Source organism: Cyprinus carpio, chromosome A1 (genome assembly GCF_018340385.1).
Source record: "Cyprinus carpio isolate SPL01 chromosome A1, ASM1834038v1, whole genome shotgun sequence".
Lineage (NCBI taxonomy): Eukaryota > Metazoa > Chordata > Actinopteri > Cypriniformes > Cyprinidae > Cyprinus > Cyprinus carpio.
This window is the reverse complement of record NC_056572.1, coordinates 22221441-22238944: the sequence shown is the minus strand read 5'-3', so window position 1 is coordinate 22238944 and position 17504 is coordinate 22221441. Positions and strand designations below refer to the sequence as shown.

Below are 17504 nucleotides of genomic sequence, written 5' to 3'. Positions count from 1 at the left end.
TTTTTCATGATGAATTTGAACAAAATGGAAAATGCCTCATTACTTAGAGTTTTTGTGGACTGTACAACTTTGAAATAATACACGACTATGAAAGTCTTAACAATAAAATTTATTATCTTTGAATAATCCTATGTTTAATCTGTAGGCCACATTTAATAAATAAATATAGATTTGTGTTGCTGGCTCCAACCCATCCAAATAAATAAATGTATATATATATATATATATATATATATATATATATATATATATATATATATATATATATATAATATATATATATATATATATATATATACAGAATGATAAAGTGATACTTTACATTTTAATGGAATACTGGACATTTATATTCACTGGAGTATAAATACACACATAACAAAAAATTCTGTATCACTAAAACCAACAACACAGCAGTTGGTTCATTCTAGAACCAGGTACAATGACTCCTTTTGACATATGAATGACCTGTCAAATCACAAAAAATTACACAGCACAGACCCCATAGGTTATTACATCTGGTAAATCATCTGCAGCTACATTCATTTTCAAGTACAACAAAGTGACGACCAGGTTTGCATAATGTCCAATCATCCCCATCCAATCAATGTAGCTAGTTAAATTCGATTACAAGATTATATATATTTTTTCCATGTTTTTTGTTTTCCTGGCCATCTTAATATTGCACTATGTACATGAAAAAGACATTTGCCACATATGCACTTATGTCACAGTTGTTAAAGGTAGTTTGTAGATGGGAAGCACATCACCTGTTAAATAATTACATATTTATGAAACAGCATATAACCGTTTAGCTACATTTGATTTTTTTATGATAGGATGACGGGATAACCTGCACTAATATGTATCATGGGTGTTTGACGCAAGTAATGGCCTGACACATGAATCTACACCTATTATTTATTAATATATAGCTATGATTGGATATATTATAATCACTGCTAAATTTTCTTTATTTTTTTTTTCATTTTCAAATCTGGACTGATCTGTGTCCAGATACAAGAAATTAAAGGGACAATTCACAGAGAAATGGACATTCTGTCATCATTTGAAACGTATGTTCATCTGTGGAACACAAAAAGATACTTTGAAGAATGTTTCAACTGCTTTTTTGTCAACACAATGAAAGTCAATAGGGTCCTTTCATGGATTGTCCAAACATGTATAACTTTATTTCTTCTGTAGAACACAGTGTTACACAGAACAGTGCTATTTTTAACACTGAAGCCCATTGACTTTGACTGTATGGATGAAAATAATAATACTAATTTTTCTGTGTTCTACAGAAGAAATAAAGTCATACATGTTTGGAATGACATGAGGTTGAGCAAATGATGACAGAACATATTTGAGTGAACTTACCTTTTAATATGATTATTTCTCAAGGATTATCACAGTATCTCAACATTTTCTTTAGAAGGGAAAGGAGAGTCACTCATGGTTTGTACATACCATCAGCAGTTGAGCTTCTCAGGGTAAGTAACGCCATCATGTCAGTTTTTTCCCTAATATTACTCAAACCACCTGAATTACTGCTGTTTTCTTTTCTCTTTACCATTTTCATAGAGTTTCAGTTGCTGTCCCATTCCCCACTGAAAGAAGTGATGGAAATTCCAGAAAAGATGTGTGGAGTGAATTAATTATGTAATTAAAATCTAAAATGTCTTTACTTATTGGGTGAAGCCTTGTCCTTCACATTATGGAACCACTAGAGAGTCTTCTCAGGATTGTCCACAAGGTCTCTACTTGTTCTCATGACTCGGTGACTCTGGGCTGGAGTCCTCCTCTTCGGTCAGGGTTTCCTTCCTGGTGAAGGTAGCAGCTAAAGTAACACTAAGTCTTGGCTTGACTGGGGCCATTTCATTCAGCCCAATGATGTTCTTGTTCACCAGAGTGGTCTTGTCCATTATTTCGGCACTGTGCTTGGCCACCACTGCATCCATGAAATCATATTTAGCCGACAAAGTGCCACTCTCAAACAGGTACTTAAACAGGTGTGAGAAAGCCACATTGCTTAGGAACGAAGCCAGCATGGAAGCAGTTTTAAAGGGAAACCTCTGCAACACCAGGTATTCCACCTCCTTGGTCACATGATGGACCTTCTCCTCAATGGTCCATCCAGGGTAGTAGATGAATGGAGGCAGTTTGAGATATGGTTCCCCTCCACCAACTCGCAGGATCAATCCAAAGATGTATGCAGCCACTGAGCCATAGGTGTTCGTGCCACGGACGAAAAGAACGCAGAGGAGTTGGGGAAAGATGATGACGTAGACCAGGTCAGAGCTCAGGTACCATAAACCATAAACGGTCCCAGTCAGGAGAGCCATGGCTGTCGCAAGAGCCCCGAACACAAAAATAGTGATCCGCATGACCCATACTATCTCACGGTCGGAAGCCTTGAAGTCAGTACAAAGATAAGATGAGAATTAGAGCGGTAATAAAATGATACAGGATATAAGAAAACTACAAATTTCTATTTGATTGAGTTGATTAATATTCAGGTTTTTAATAACTGACACCCACTTTTTTTCATTCAATAAAGGTCAGTGGGGTCTAATGTTGTTGTGAAGCATCTAAAAAACAGTTGTTTTGATTGCTATTGACTTTCATTATATGGACAACAACAGCTGAGACAATCTGCTAAATATCTTCTTTTGTGTTTCACAGAATAAACAGAGTAATACGGTTCTTGAATGACATTTGTGTAAGTACATGATGACTGATTATTGTTATTATTGGGTGACCTATATTACTTTATACATGCATTAGTATGCATTTCTTATTTTTATAGTCGTTTTCCAACACGAGAGAGAGAGAGAGAGTGGGAGAGAGAGAGAGAGAGAGAGAGAGAGAGAGAGAGAGAGAGAGAGAGAGAGAGGTGTTCTAGCTCAGTATGTTTGTCATGTTTTCCGGTACAAATAGAGAGAGAGAGAGTTAGTGTGTTTGAGTTTGTTTTTTATGTTTTCCGGTCACAGATTTTCATTAAAGTTAGTCATGCAAATTCTCTCTGCTGTCCAACAGAAAGCTGCTTGGACTGAAAGTGACTTCTGTGTGAGCTGTGCTTCATACATCACTATGTCATAATCATCCTTTTTGCCTTCAAAATATGACTCCACATTTAGACAAAAATCCAACACAACACAATGCAACACAAATACAATACAGGTAAAACACCTGCAAATCAATAAAGAAAATACTTTTCTTACAGTGAAGATACATTTACTTGTAAAAATAGAATTCTTATTTTCTAAAACAATTATCAAAATGTAATGACTTTATTCTTAAAACAAGAACAAATATCTACCAGTGGGGTAAAAAAAAAAAAAAAAAAAAAAAAAAAAAATGTCTTTCCTTTGAATTTTAAAAAAAAAAAAAAAAAAAAAAAGTTTTTTTTTTTTTTTCTAGTGTCTGTTTTTTTTTTTTTTTTTTTGTGTGAGATTTTGCTTGTCAAGTAAAGGTTTTTTTATACTCCTTCTCAAGTGAAGTATTTTTTTTATTTTTTTTAAGAATGGTTAAATATAGACTTGTAATGGAAGAATTGACATTTTTTTTTGCAGTATTGCACGTCCGGAAAGCGAGCTGGTAGATGTTCCTAGCAAACATGGAGCTGGCCGACAAGATGGATGAGTCAGCGGATGACATCACTGCAGCGGAAACTGCCCCCAGACCAAAAAAGGAGATGTAGGATGGGCACAGGTGCTGTAGCACGATCGGTAGGATCATGTCAGACTGGTCCCTCTGCATGGGAGAAATTGGCCCATAGGTTGTCTGGTTCCAATCTGTGGAGTAGAACACATTTAATATATACTGTGTAATAACCACCAGCATAATTATATTATATATATATATATATATATTTTTTTTTTTTGCATCATACATGAGTTGAATACATGTCGAATGAAACTCAAACATTCTATTTTAAATTATTTTTACTTAAAATCCAAAAGCAAACAACCTTGACTAATCAGACTGTTATTCCCAATCAGTTAAATAATATGTGTCTGCTGTGTCTTTGATGCTGAAAGTCTGTTGATTAAATCTGGGTGCTGTGTGCCTCCCTCAGATGTAATATTTACTGGGTTCACATCGTTAAACGGATAATCTGTTAATAATATATGAGGGAGACCAGCTGTTGTTATTTACTCGTTTCTTTAGTGATCTGAAGGGAACATGGTTTCCACCCGGGGCTGATACAGCCTGGAGAACACCTCCCACAACACACCATAGCAAAACAGACTGTTCCCCCAATAATCAGAAATAACTGATTACATAATTAGAATTACTGTCAGTATATACTAAATACAGTACATCCTCAAAGGGAAAATGGTTTAAGGCTTTAGGACAAGGAAACATAATATACAGGAAACAATATGAAAAATGCTTTGATGCACATTTTTAATTTGGCTGAGCTGTGAATAATTATTTAGGGTGAGGGTGTGAGGCATGTTTTAGAGGGGAAAAACAACATAATTAGTGTATAATTAAAAGCACTTTTGTATTATCTGTTTAAGGAAAGATTTCTGAACTAAAGTGTCCCACGCTGAAGCCATATTAAGAAGTTTTTATTCTTGAAATAGTGAGCCTTCTGGTTGTTTTTATTTATTTTTTATTATTTGTTTATTTATTAATTTATTTAGCACTCAGACAGATCTAGTGATCTTTAAGTGGATACAGCCTGTAAATCAGACTAATTAGACTGCTTGGATGACTTTGTTTGCAACTGCTTTTCCTTTATTGAAAACAACAACAACAACAACAAAAAACATATGCTGTTAATTAAGTCAACATGAAAAAAGTACCCTACTGTGACGTAGATCCACGAAAAAAAGGAAAAAAACAAAAAATGCAGGACAGGATTTGATTTTGCTTCAGCAATTTATTGGATCGTTATACTATAAATAACAATAAAATTATATTTTGCTGGAGCAGGGTTATTATAATTAACTAAACTAAAACCATAAAAAGTTGTTTGCTTTTAACTGAAATATTTCAATTTTATTTGAATTTTAACTGAAATAAAATGAGATATAAAAAAGCTTGAATAGTACAAAAAAGTTGATGTACTAAAATAACAAAAACTGAAATTAAAAAAATTAATAAAAACTATATTAAAACACACACACACACACACACACACACACACACACACACACACACACACACACACACACACACACACACATACACACAAAAGAATATTAATAATAATAATAAAAAAACTTAACGAAATGACTAAAACTTTAACTTCAAATGAAAACAGAAAATATAAAACTAAATATAAAACTAATTCAGTATATTAGTAAAAACATGATGATAACTATAATGATCCTGGTGCAGGAAAGGAGAGATTATTGCCCTTGTGTCGGCGTACATATCACTAGATAAGAGATGTCATTGTGAGGGGGAGGGGAATCTTACCCGTGGAAGCACCTATGGCTCCGATCAGGACAGAGGGAATAGCCATGATGATACAACCAAAGGCAGCCAGGAAGGAGAGGACTTGAGCATAGCTAGCTGAAGAGGCAGAAAGAACCCTTTGAAAATACACCTGCCAGGGAATCCCCCCCAACATCTAGAAACAGAAACGTCATTGTAAATACAGACACCAGACAGCATGATTCAGATACATAACATCAAGAGTACATTATAACACTATAAATGTTAAAGCTAATCTAAATATGGCAACCTACAGGAGAAGAGTGACATGTCTGGACAAGAATTATACTTTATTCAATCTCTCTCTCTCCCCATTTCTTTAGGACTTCTTTAGTTTTCCTCCCTACGAATGACTGCATTGTTCACTAAAGTGAGAAATTAGGTTTGGCCCTTCAGAATCAACAATTCTCCATTGGCAAAATCATTGTGTCTCCATCCCATCATGCTACAGTGGGTTGTCCACTCACCAGAAGGCAGAAGTTGTCAGCCCACATCCATTTGTCAGGGCTTTCTATCTTCCCAAGCCATGCAGTCTGATTAGCATGGAGCTGCTTCACTGCTGTCACTCCGATGTCTGACACAGCTGGGTTTGAGAGTGCAAAAGGGACGCTCACCCACTATGAAGAGAACATATTCCATTCTATTACTATGTAACTAACCACTTATAACATTGTAATACTCTTAATTTATCATAATGTGTAACAGTGAAAACCAGCCAAATAGATTTTGAAATTTCCACATCAATTTAATTATGAATTCTGTTCAGTTGATAATGTTGTATTATTATTTTTTATTAATTATTATTTTTATTGAATGATGTAATAATAAATAAAATGAATTAATGAAAAGCAATTAATACATAATTCAAAGAAGGATAAATATTTGATTTCTTCTTTTCGCTTCTTTTGCTTCTTTATTCCTATTATGTGTTTCTATGAAGGGTGGTTAATGAGCCGTTACTGTCAAAACTTCACAGCAAACAGCCACTTTGATAAATCACAGAGTGTTCTGTGCTGCTGAAGACACGCAGACATGAATTAAGGGGAGAATTACGCCTTCAGTGAATTCATCGTGTGGTTCTGTGAAACCTTACCAGTCCTAAAAAAATGCAGAAGAGCTGGACGACATCAGTGTAAGCCACTGAGTAAAGTCCTCCCACCAGTGTGTAGAAAATGGCAATAAGAGCCGAAATAATCACAGACATGTTGATGTCGATGTCGATGATCACACTCAATGTGGCCCCTGTGATGCATACAAAGTTTGTTTAATTAAAGCTTTACTGTAGTATTTATTGAATATTTCCTAATACAATTATGAAAGAACTTGCAAATTTACTGATTGTGTCTTTCTAAGATATCGTTTCCCTCTCTTTTCTTACCAAGGGCAGATAAAATGGCGGCTGACCAGAACATTTCCCCCATTAGTGCAGGGATGAATAGCAGACCACCCATCCTTTTTCCATACAGTTGCTGGAAGGGGTCAAGCATGGTGACGTAACCCCGGGAGCGCATGGGTTTTGCAAAGAAAAGGCCACCTGACATGAATCAATTCAAATATTATATGTTTGACAGATATATGCTTCGAGTTCTGCTAACTTTAACACTGAACATATGTTTATACAAAGCTGCATACACATGCAACATACCCACAACAAGACTGAGCGCATATCCAAAGGGAGCCTGTGCCCATGCCAAGCCGTATCCGGGAAGATACACATTCTCTGCTGTGCCGTTGATATAACCCCCTCCGACCCAAGTTGCTGGAATGAGAGAGGACATTTAATCTGACTGGTCTTGAAACTATATTTATATATATATTAATGATGTTAGTTAACATTGTTAACATGAGATTAAAAATGTTTGAGTATTGTTCACTGTTCAAGTTCATTGTATCATGTTCATTAAATTCATTAAATAATTAGTAACAGTGCCTGTATGTACAATACCTGCTTAATGGAATATATATATATATATATATATATATATATATATATATATATATATATATATATATATATATATATATATATATATATATATATATATATATGTATGTATGTATGTATGTATGTATGTATGCATGTATATACACACATTTGTATGTATGTGTATTTTGTATTCCGTTTATATGTTATAATAGCAAACAGGACCATTCAAGTGAAGAAAAAAATACAAAACCAAACGAAATAGCAGTTTATAATTAGCAATAAAATAAAATTTAAGTTGACTACATAATATCATTTAGGCCTACAAATTGTCTACTTTAATGATGTAGAAAGACAAAGACATCATCTCATCACGATTTTAGCCCTTTTTTTCTTACAGGCAGTATATTTTTGTTGGATAACTAAATCTTTAAAGATGTAAAACATTTAAATAAATAAATAAATAAATAAAATTTCAAAAATCCATTCATGTTATATACAAATACAGTAAAACGCTTTTTTTAATTAGTTCTCTCTAAAACTCACCTGTCATGGTAAATGCGCCGACAAATAATCCAATATCTCTTCCGCCGACCATAATGGTCTCACTGCGATCAACTCCCTCCATCACGCCGGAATTCTTGTTTTTCCATGCTGCCCAGATTCCCACTAGAAGGATCAGCAAGTAGAAGATGACAATCGCCACCAACCCCTCCACATGGATGTTCATCTTCTCTCTGCTAAAGTCGCTGTATCTCTAAAGAACCGAAATTCATTGAGACCTAGGGACAAGAGACCATAAGAGGTATGTAAGAAAAGAAGGCAGAGCTACAAAAAATCAGACTATTTCACTTGTAAACACAAAGATGTAGAATTTAGAATTTAGAATTTCTTAATAGTCTTTCAGTCACTTTTTTTTTAAAATTTAATTTAATTCCGAGGATTTCCAACTATTTCTAAGTTCAACGTCATACGAAAAGTGCCTCACCTTTGTGAATCAGCCGCCAGCCACTCAACTGCCTCCAACAGTGCAAAACAGAGCCCAACTATCGCCTCAGGAGAAGAGCAGTACAGCACATTTCCGAGTCAGCCAAACTTACTGTGAATCTTATAGGAGCAGGTTTCGTCAGAGGTAGATGGACGTCAGAGAGATGTGAATGGGGGCTATTTGTGAGTAAAGATGTCAGATCGTGCAAAAGAGCCGCGCGTCACTGGAGGTTATCAAGTCAACTGAAAATCGCTAGACGGGGGCAACTGCTGTAAATCAAGAGTAGTGAAATATATCGGGTCCATTCATGTTTTTTCTTGACTGGTGTTTTATGGCAGTCTGTATGAGTATAAGCGCACTCTCTCAGCAGTGGCGGAGCTGCAAGTGCGGGCGCTGTCCAGAGTGCTGAAAACCCTAGCAGCTCCAGCCCCACAAGCTCTTCAGACGCCATCCAAACGCTCAATATTCACGTGTAAGGAGATTATGTATTATGAACACGACATTATTTCAAAAGTGCGTTTTTATGTATGTATATATATATAGCGTTAGATTTCAAACTGTGTTTCCCGTGGCTAAAGTTGGTTCTATGCTAATGTAGCTAGTAATCATTGTTTAAAATATAATATAATATTATATTATAATATATTATAAAAAACCACGTTATTTTCTGGATCTGGAACTACATTGTACTTTAATGTCTTTTTTTAATCCTTTCCCCGAACTAAACTATGAGACCTAATCCTTTAAAGAACTATAAAGGGGCTTAGCGGGTTCTTATGGTAAACACTGAAGAACCACTGAAGAACCATTTGTGTGTGTGTGTGTGTGTGTGTGTGTGTGTGTGTGTGTGTGTGTAGGCCTACACCTTACAGCCAGGTTCGACCATATTGAAGTTGAGCGAATGAAAACGAGGCTGTGATTGATAGCCTACGGACCTTGGAACCGTAAAGGTCGGAGATCACATGATTTATTTATTTATATTCAGGCCTGCTAATTTCCTTGAGAAATAAAAATGTTCCCTAAAAGGAGAGAATGCAACCCTCCAAACGAACAAATTTAATGGAAGCCAAATATCTTCTACCTCAGACGAGTCGACTAATTTAACTGGTAACATTTTGACAGCCGGCCGAGTCCCAATTATAAGCAGACGGGATCAAGCATGTTCCTGTACAGATGTTGCAGTTCTTTGTAGTTTAGAAAAGGCTTGGTCAAGATCCCTCAACAGTTTTCAACAGAGTTTCTTTTTCTAGCACAGGTTCTAAAAACTAATATACCTGGAATTGGGCAGAACAAAAAGTTATCTGTCCGTTTAAGGAGAATAAAGGTTGATAAAAGTCAATAGGAGAATGACTAGGTAATTTATTTTTTTAAATCTGTATCTGGAATCACTTGAAAATAATGTTTTCTTGTAGATCCCTCGGCCCATGGGGACAGTCAAGGTGCGCAGATTTTGCTCAGCTAATGAGCACACGTCACATCTGTTTCGTGTTCTTTGAAGTGAGTCACAGAGATGAACACGCACTTTTTCACGGACAAATCAACAGCAGATTTGACAAAACAGTTAGCAATATTAATAATAACAAACACCAAAACAAAATATATTCAATGTAAAAACGTGTATTTTACACCTACAACAACCTTAAAAAATAACAGGTAGGCTATACTTAGACATTTATCTTAATATCTCCACTCAGACAGGGTCCTGCATCAGCTACATGTATGCATATGCACTGTGTAGCTAATGCGACTCGGGTGATACATTTGTGGAGAAAACAAAATACACTAAATCAAAGAAAAAGAATCTTAGGAAGCTAAAAAAATTCATATTGTGTACATTTTATCTAATGTTAAACTACCTGTTGTCACTCTTTCAACGGTGAACAACCGAGTAGTGCTACTGCCATCTAGTGGAAGAAAGGGCCCTTACGCAGCAACTGCATTTGCATTTCAGTTTTCCATCTATAATACGCCTATATACCATGCATTAGAAAGTTCGACGCCAAAGAAACTATGCTTCTGTTCATTGCAGCAGTGGAGAAAAAAATAATAATAAAAAAACTTTCTTCGCCTTTTACAAAGGTAGAAGGAAAGTGGCAAGCAGTGGGCACTTAGAAGATACAGGGTCCCGCATAAGCGTCACGTCTGTTACGCATGGCTAAACGAGACGATCTGACACTGCGCACCGAGCTCAGAATCTCCGCTGAGTTTTATGTCTGCTGTCACTTCTTCTCTCGGATCTGCAGTCTGTCTCTAGTGCTGCCGGAGACACTGTTCACTGGCACCAGACGGGAGATGGAAATACTTCATATTTTCCATTAACGCGACAGTCCACCCATAAATGAAAATTCTGTGATCATTTACATACTCTTAAGTCGGTCCATACCTGCATGATTTCTGTGAATCACAAAAGAGGACAATTTGTATAAGGTTAACTGTGACTTCCACTGCATGGAAGGAGGAAAACTGAGACATTTATCTTTATACTGTATCTTCTTGCAAAGAAATGTTTGGAATGATATGAGAGTGAGAAAATTACAGAATTACACAATTTTTTGTGCTATTAAATTAACTTAGAATTAGCTGGGCTTTGCAGCTATGGTGTTTGAGATACTTTGTTGGGTCTGTGGGAATGAATTTGTAAATAGCGTTATTTTGTTAGCAAGGAAGATTCTCTTCTTCACTCAGACAAATTGAACCTAGACTCAACAAACTTAGGCAAAAAGTGACAGTGCTGCATTCCTTTTACAAGTAACCTACAACAGATACCAGATAACATTCTGGCACAAATGCTGCTTTTCACTACAAGTTACATATATTCCAAGAGTTCTGATACACAGGCGAGCAGCACTGGGAATTTTCAGTGTTTTATACTGTATCACTCTGTTCAGACAAACTGTCAGTGTGTACGTAAGTGGATAGGATTGTTCAGTGACTGTTTCTGCAACAAGTATGAGTGCTAGGAGCACATTATTGAGTCATTCCTTTAGTGGTTTCTTTCAGAAACAAAACACGTGGCATGTAGCACTGATCCTGGTTTGGCTTTGTTTGGATCCATTTTCTTTGGCAGAGAAAAATAAATAAAGTGAGTGCCAATATTGCTTATAAAATGTAAGTTCCTCTTTGGGTATACTGAACCAAAGCTATATCACACTCGTAGTCGTGCACCTGTTCTGTTAATAACGCTTAAATCATCACAAAAAAGAGATGAAGCTCCAGCTGATGTCTTCAATGAAACCTTGGCAGCAGCCTTGGCACCACTAAGTATTTCAGTAGCCGGAAAAGACATCAGATGTGTGTGATTCTATAAAAACTGCAGATGGCACTATGATTAGATGAGACTCTGCCATTTTCAGTAGCCTATATGACCATGCTGATGTTATGGTTTTAAGTTCAGACTCAAAGAGCTATAGCCACAGTAATTATTTAAAGAGAAAGAAGGATGAAGAAACAAAAATACAAACAAGACATATATTGTAAAGAGAGAGAGAGAGAGAGAGAGAGAGAGAGAGAGAGAGAGAGAGAGATCATACACAGACTAAGCTCCATAGTTTGTTTATTCTTTAAACATTCTATTGCAAGATCCCTTACTGATTAATAAAACTGCAATCAGAAGTGAAAAAAATGCTAAAAATCTGTGAAATGTTTTGTTTAGCAAATAATGTGAAAATGTAATCTGCCTAGACAAAACACAAGACAAAAATACAGCAACAATTTCTTTACAATATGCTTTTAAAACAAAATGTTCATGGAAAATAAATAACTCCAAAACAAAGAGAAATGTTTCCTTTGTGATGGTTTGAGGTGTCATAATTTCTCATTTTCATACTCTTCAGATGCAACATGCATACAATGCATGAAAAAGTAAATCATAGCAAAATAGTGACTATAAACAGCACTACTGTACATCACTACAGTAACAAGCTTTGACCACATTTTTCATTTCAAAGCAATGGAATAAACACTGCTTGGGAATGTTTTCTATCTATTCACAAACAAACATAGCTAAGATATAAAATATTAGCCACTGTGCTCAGCTGTCTGAGAAACATGTTACAGTGAGTTTCTCAACAGAATTACTTAACAGCATTGGCAGCCAAGAAGTTTAGTGTAATTCATCAAGAGAGAAGGTGCAATGCTCAAATATTAGATGCATTGTCACAGACATATTTACATGTGATAATAGCATAATAGCTTAGGTGATCAAAAGTGGTGAAATGTTTTGTGATCTTACTCATTTGGAGGTAATTAGAAATGTATATGGCCAAATTGAAGTGCTCTTATGCATCATGGACAATAGGGAATCTGTCAATCAATTATTAGGCTAATAGGTTAAATTCACTAGTAAAGTGTGGCTTTAAAAGAAAACAACTGTCAGAATAATGTTTGTGGTGAGATTTAAAAAGAAAAGTCTCAACTGACCACTTGTGATCAGATCAACTATTACACTACTAACCTAACTGACAAACACAAATTTAGTGCCCAAAGGTGAAGATCTGTTTTGTCTGGCTCCGCCATTGCAGCTGGTGACCTTGGCTGTTTTTATATTTCAGGAGGGTTTTACGTTTTCATCGTTCTGATTTGATCTGTTAAAGGGAGGGGGAAAAACAGAACAAGGAATTAACTCATTATACATTTTGAATTATAAAAAGGTTTGAGATAAAGGTGAGATCTTAAATAGTTGGATTGAACGGACCAAACTAAAACACTGGGTAGAGGAGAACAGACAGCTGTGAACTTCATTGTTACTGACTTACTCAAATGCACCTCTAACAACAAGAAGGAGGGGGGTCTGAAATAGTTCTGCATCAGTTTGGGCTGTATCCAATCTTTGAGATACCATCAAAATATTATTTGCCTTTGAATTTCTTCCATAAGGCCAAAGTGAAGTGTAAATTCGTGCAAGAATAAACACAGCCCAAAAGTGAGTTCTAACGTTAAAGTTACATTTAACTGTACAATTAACCAAAGATCACACACATCTGGGAACTTAAGCTTCAGTACTTACTGTGGAATTTGTTCTATGGGTGAAATAAAACAAGAATATAAAAGACATTTGATAACTATTTATATAGTATAGATTTTTTTTTTGTGACACCCTTCTTAAAAAGCATTTCAGCTCATTTCTAAAACAGGAAATTAGATGCACAAAACAAGGAATAGGTGCATTTACCTTGCAGCCAGTCTACACCCTCCTGAAGACCTTCTCCTTTTACTGCATCACTTGCACTGTAATTTATTTAATATATGCATTTAATATGTATACTGCATCTGTATAACATATATGCACAATACCGTTCAAACATTTGGGGTCAGTATGATTTCTTTTTTAAAAAAATGAATACTTTTATTCCGTAAGGACAGATTAAATTGATCAAAAGCGACAGTAAAGCTGCTTACATTGTTACAAAGTTTTATTGCAAATACAATTGTAACTATCTATTCACCAAACAATCCACAAAAAAAGTATCACTATTTCCACAAAAAGAAAAAAATTAAGCAACACAACTCAAAACAAAGTGCATTGATAATAATAAGAAATGTTTCTTGAGCATCAAATCAGCTTATCAGAAAAAAAAAATATGAAGGATTATGTGACACTGAAGACTGGAGTAATGCATTACAGGAATAAATTACATCTTATTATTACAGAAAATAATTTATTTTAATAAAAATTGTTCACCATATTACTGTTTTTACTGTAGCTTTGATTATGGTGACATGATAACTTCTACATTTTCTACAGACTCCATATATATATATATATATATATATATATATATATATATATATATATATATATATATATATATATATATATATATATATATATATATATATATATATTCTGTCCAAAAAGCAGTACTCAGTCTCATGATCAATGTGTATAAAAATAAATCTACATTTGGAGAGAAACACACACACACACACACACACACAGACACACACACACACACATACATACACACAGACACACATAAACACACACACACACATACACACACAAACACACATAAACACACACACACACACAGCATCTTCAGCATTATTCAGACATGGCAGGTTTACCCTGAGGAGATAAAGCAAATTGGTCACAGATGTACTTTGTGATTGTGTTATTGCCATCTGAATTGAACATGTCTCACGCAACCTTTGTAAAAATCAAAGAGCAAATTACCTACCCTGGCTAGCACAGGGTTCCTCTGAGAAATCTAATTCCATCAAGATAGGAATGCTTGTCACTGCAGTATGTAACACTTTTCCTCATTTATTATGACATTTGTTGAATACTGTAACTAAAGCTTAATCTCTTAATGTGCTGCCTGCTGCATTAGCTTGATGATTTATGTACTTCTTCTGACATCCCATCCAATGTAAAAAGTACAATACATATAAAGGCTTGTACAGTATGTTTAACTTTTGGTAGACAAAAATTCCATAAAACAGTTCTGAAACTTGTGAATTGTGAAAATTATGTGATCTAAGTCTATGCCTCACAGCCTTGTTTTCATCCCTGTTAAATTCAGTATGGCATCTAACCTGGCAAAGGTCTATAGACTCTCTGACTCCCCATCATTAATAATTTCCGAGATCCCAATCAGTATATGAAATTTCAAATGTGCAATTAATAACGGTTACTCAAACATTGTTTAGAAAATAAACCCTGTCAGAATAGTAAATTATTTAATCATGCAAATTATTTAAATGAAAGCAGACCACCAATGTAAAATAAATAATTATTTTGTTTTCTTACCAGATATGCCATGGTTTGTCCTTAATATTTTCCAGACATAAGAGCTGGGAGACCTTTACTGCTGACAATGCATCCCTGAGGTCCATCTTGTTAGCGAAAAAGAGTATAGGTATCCTTCTGTGCTTAATATCTAAGCATGCCCATAGAAAAACAAACAAACAAAAAAAACAAAAAAACATATATAATCATTAGTGTGCTTTTAAACGAGTAATAGCCCTCCTTCTCAGGCCATCCAAGATCCAGATGAGTTTGTTTCTTACAAACATGCAACTTTTTGCTTCACAACACGTTAAGTGATGAACTGGAGACATGTGGATTATTGTGATGTTTTTATCAGCTGTTTGGACTCTTATTCTGGTGGCACCCATTCACTGCAAAGGATCCAGTAGTGAGAGAGAGAGAGATGAAATGTTAAATTTCTCCAAATCCATTCTCTTGAAAAACAAACAAACTCATCAACATCCTGGAAGGCCTGTGGGTGAGTACATTTTCAGCTTATTTTAATTTTTGGGTGAACTGTTAATTTAATTCAGATCTGAAAATTATGACTAAATCATAGATTAATGAAAGATGTACCAGGGTGATTCAAAAGGGTATCCAATTCTTCTTTTGCCACAACCATTCTTAGTTTATCACCACTGTCAATCACAAATATGATGGCCTGACCCTCCCTGAAAACAAGATAACATTGATAAACACAAAAAAACACAGATCGATTCCAAAGTGGCCGATGGCACTTCATTAGCTCAGTAAACATAATCAGATAAGCTTGAATCAGAGAAACCCACTTGTAATAGTGCTCCCACAGATTTCTGTATCTTCCCTGCCCTGACATGTCAAACACTGTGAAAGAAAGACTTTGGGGAAAACATATATTGTGTTAGTAATATTTTGAAAAAGGACAAATGGTTTTCAGACACTAACAATTTAATCACAATTTCTATAGTTAACGCTTTCAAATATGCACCTTGAGGTCTTAAACTTTTCTATGCTGAAACCTATAGTTGGTACAATGTCTTGAGCCTGAGCCTGCAAAGAAAAAAAAAACAATAACACAACTGTGAGCTCACATACAAAACAGAGATCAAAGAAGAGAAAGGAATATACAAAACCAAACTTGTGAAAACCCAGTTATTTCATATGGGGTCCATAGACAGGAGTGTGACATACATTGGATGGCTTTAGCTGGTTGATGATGGTAGTTTTTCCACTGTTGTCCAGACCTAAACACAACACGTTCACTTCCTTCTTCTTCAGGCCCAGCCACCCTGCAAGCTTGTCAAAAAGCCCCATTTGCCGGTTTGGATGGGACGCTTCTGGAAAGAGATCACATCAAAGACCAGCACCATTAGATTATTCATTAGATCCATCCAGAGGCTGACTAACACTTGGGACAACAGAAATCTGTCAGTTTTTCTTTTTTATTTTCTCTCTTCTTTAACCCTTTACATTCCTCGCGGTAGTTAGCTCCCTGTCAAGTGACAGCGGAAAACAGTGACTGGGTGATTGACAGCTAATATAAAACAATCTGAAATCTGCATTAAATTTAAGAACGTAAAGATGAAGTTTAATTGGTTATGTAGCCTTCCGTTTCATAGAACGAGAGACAGGTCACCGTATTTACACTCAGAAGAAGGCACATACTCTGAATGTTTTTAGAGAAATGAAAACAGGTAGCACGACAACAATTATATGCCCTCGCACAAATGCTCCCAAATATTTTTTAAGGTCGCACAAATTAAAATGGTCGCAATTTCGAGCCTTGTAATGACAGCAGAGATATTTGCATTAAAACGCGTTTAAGCGTACCTCCTCTCTAACAGTGCCGACGGTCAGAAACACACCGACAAGCGTAAAAGCGTAATCTACGAGAAGAGCCTGTAATCCTCTGAGCTCATTAGCACATGGGCTAGCGCTTCACATGTGCAAGTACACTAAAATAATCAAAACACGTCCGTTTTCTGAGTTCGTTCAATTTAACATTCATAAACGTCCAGATAAAGACAACACACGGTTGACATTTTCTGCTAATCTAAGGTTATTGTTTCCATATTCGATGCTGGTGACGGCTAAAGTTAGCTGGCTGGCTAACCTGCTCTGACGGTCTGCTGAACATGGAAAGATCTTTCTTACTTTTCTCCGCCGGCTCTGCTCAAGCTGTATGATATCTGCTTCTTGGTTAAAACGTGATTTCGAATCCATTCATATGATTGACGGTACAGCCAGTGCAGATGGAGATAAGTAAACACACTTACCTAGCGTCCTGAAAAACGTACAAAACTCTCCCACTCACACAACCCGCTGCTAGGAGACCGATGACGCCTTTTCTCTCGACTCACATCTTTACTTAATAGCGCCATCATATGGACAGCTGTAGCTTTGCGTAA

At 35.7% G+C, this 17504-nt stretch overlaps 2 protein-coding genes across 3 annotated transcripts; both read right to left on the bottom strand.

The window, feature by feature from the left end:
- Positions 1 to 303: 303 nt before the first annotated feature.
- LOC109109582 (high affinity choline transporter 1-like) lies at positions 304 to 8782 on the bottom strand. Its single transcript, XM_042757877.1, has 9 exons — positions 8367 to 8782; positions 7925 to 8160; positions 7100 to 7213; positions 6833 to 6988; positions 6548 to 6696; positions 5922 to 6071; positions 5437 to 5590; positions 3562 to 3797; positions 304 to 2414 (listed from the first exon to the last, which is right to left on the bottom strand). Exons 2-9 carry the CDS (start codon positions 8106 to 8108, stop codon positions 1761 to 1763), a joined length of 1797 nt encoding a protein of 598 aa, XP_042613811.1. The 5' UTR covers positions 8109 to 8160; positions 8367 to 8782; the 3' UTR covers positions 304 to 1760.
- A 3120-nt stretch (positions 8783 to 11902) lies between these two features.
- Positions 11903 to 17475, bottom strand: LOC109052924 (ADP-ribosylation factor-like protein 6). Of its 2 annotated transcripts, none has more exons than XM_042757850.1 (8): positions 17373 to 17475; positions 16288 to 16433; positions 16085 to 16146; positions 15906 to 15974; positions 15694 to 15788; positions 15118 to 15247; positions 13537 to 13592; positions 11903 to 12949 (listed from the first exon to the last, which is right to left on the bottom strand). In XM_042757850.1, exons 2-8 carry the CDS (start codon positions 16408 to 16410, stop codon positions 12924 to 12926), a joined length of 561 nt encoding a protein of 186 aa, XP_042613784.1. In that variant the 5' UTR covers positions 16411 to 16433; positions 17373 to 17475; the 3' UTR covers positions 11903 to 12923. The 2 variants fall into 2 exon arrangements, with proteins under 2 accessions (XP_042613784.1, XP_042613790.1); XM_042757856.1 differs by lacking the exon at positions 17373 to 17475 and adding an exon at positions 17251 to 17370.
- Between the last annotated feature and the right edge of the window lie 29 nt (positions 17476 to 17504).

Coding starts and splice junctions, on each gene's coding strand:
- LOC109109582 (XM_042757877.1), bottom strand. CDS start 8,108: ATGAACATCCATGTGGAGGGGTTGGTGGCGATTGTCATCTTCTACTTG. Junction 7,214..7,924: donor CGGCGCATTTACCATGACAG/GTGAGTTTTAGA, acceptor CTCTCATTCCAG/CAACTTGGGTCGGAGGGGGT. Junction 5,591..5,921: donor CTGACAACTTCTGCCTTCTG/GTGAGTGGACAA, acceptor TTCTGTTTCTAG/ATGTTGGGGGGGATTCCCTG.
- LOC109052924 (XM_042757850.1), bottom strand. CDS start 16,410: ATGGGGCTTTTTGACAAGCTTGCAGGGTGGCTGGGCCTGAAGAAGAAG. Junction 15,248..15,693: donor TACCCTTTTGAATCACCCTG/GTACATCTTTCA, acceptor GGGCATGCTTAG/ATATTAAGCACAGAAGGATA. Junction 13,593..15,117: donor GACAAACCATGGCATATCTG/GTAAGAAAACAA, acceptor AATAAATTACAG/TGCAAGTGATGCAGTAAAAG.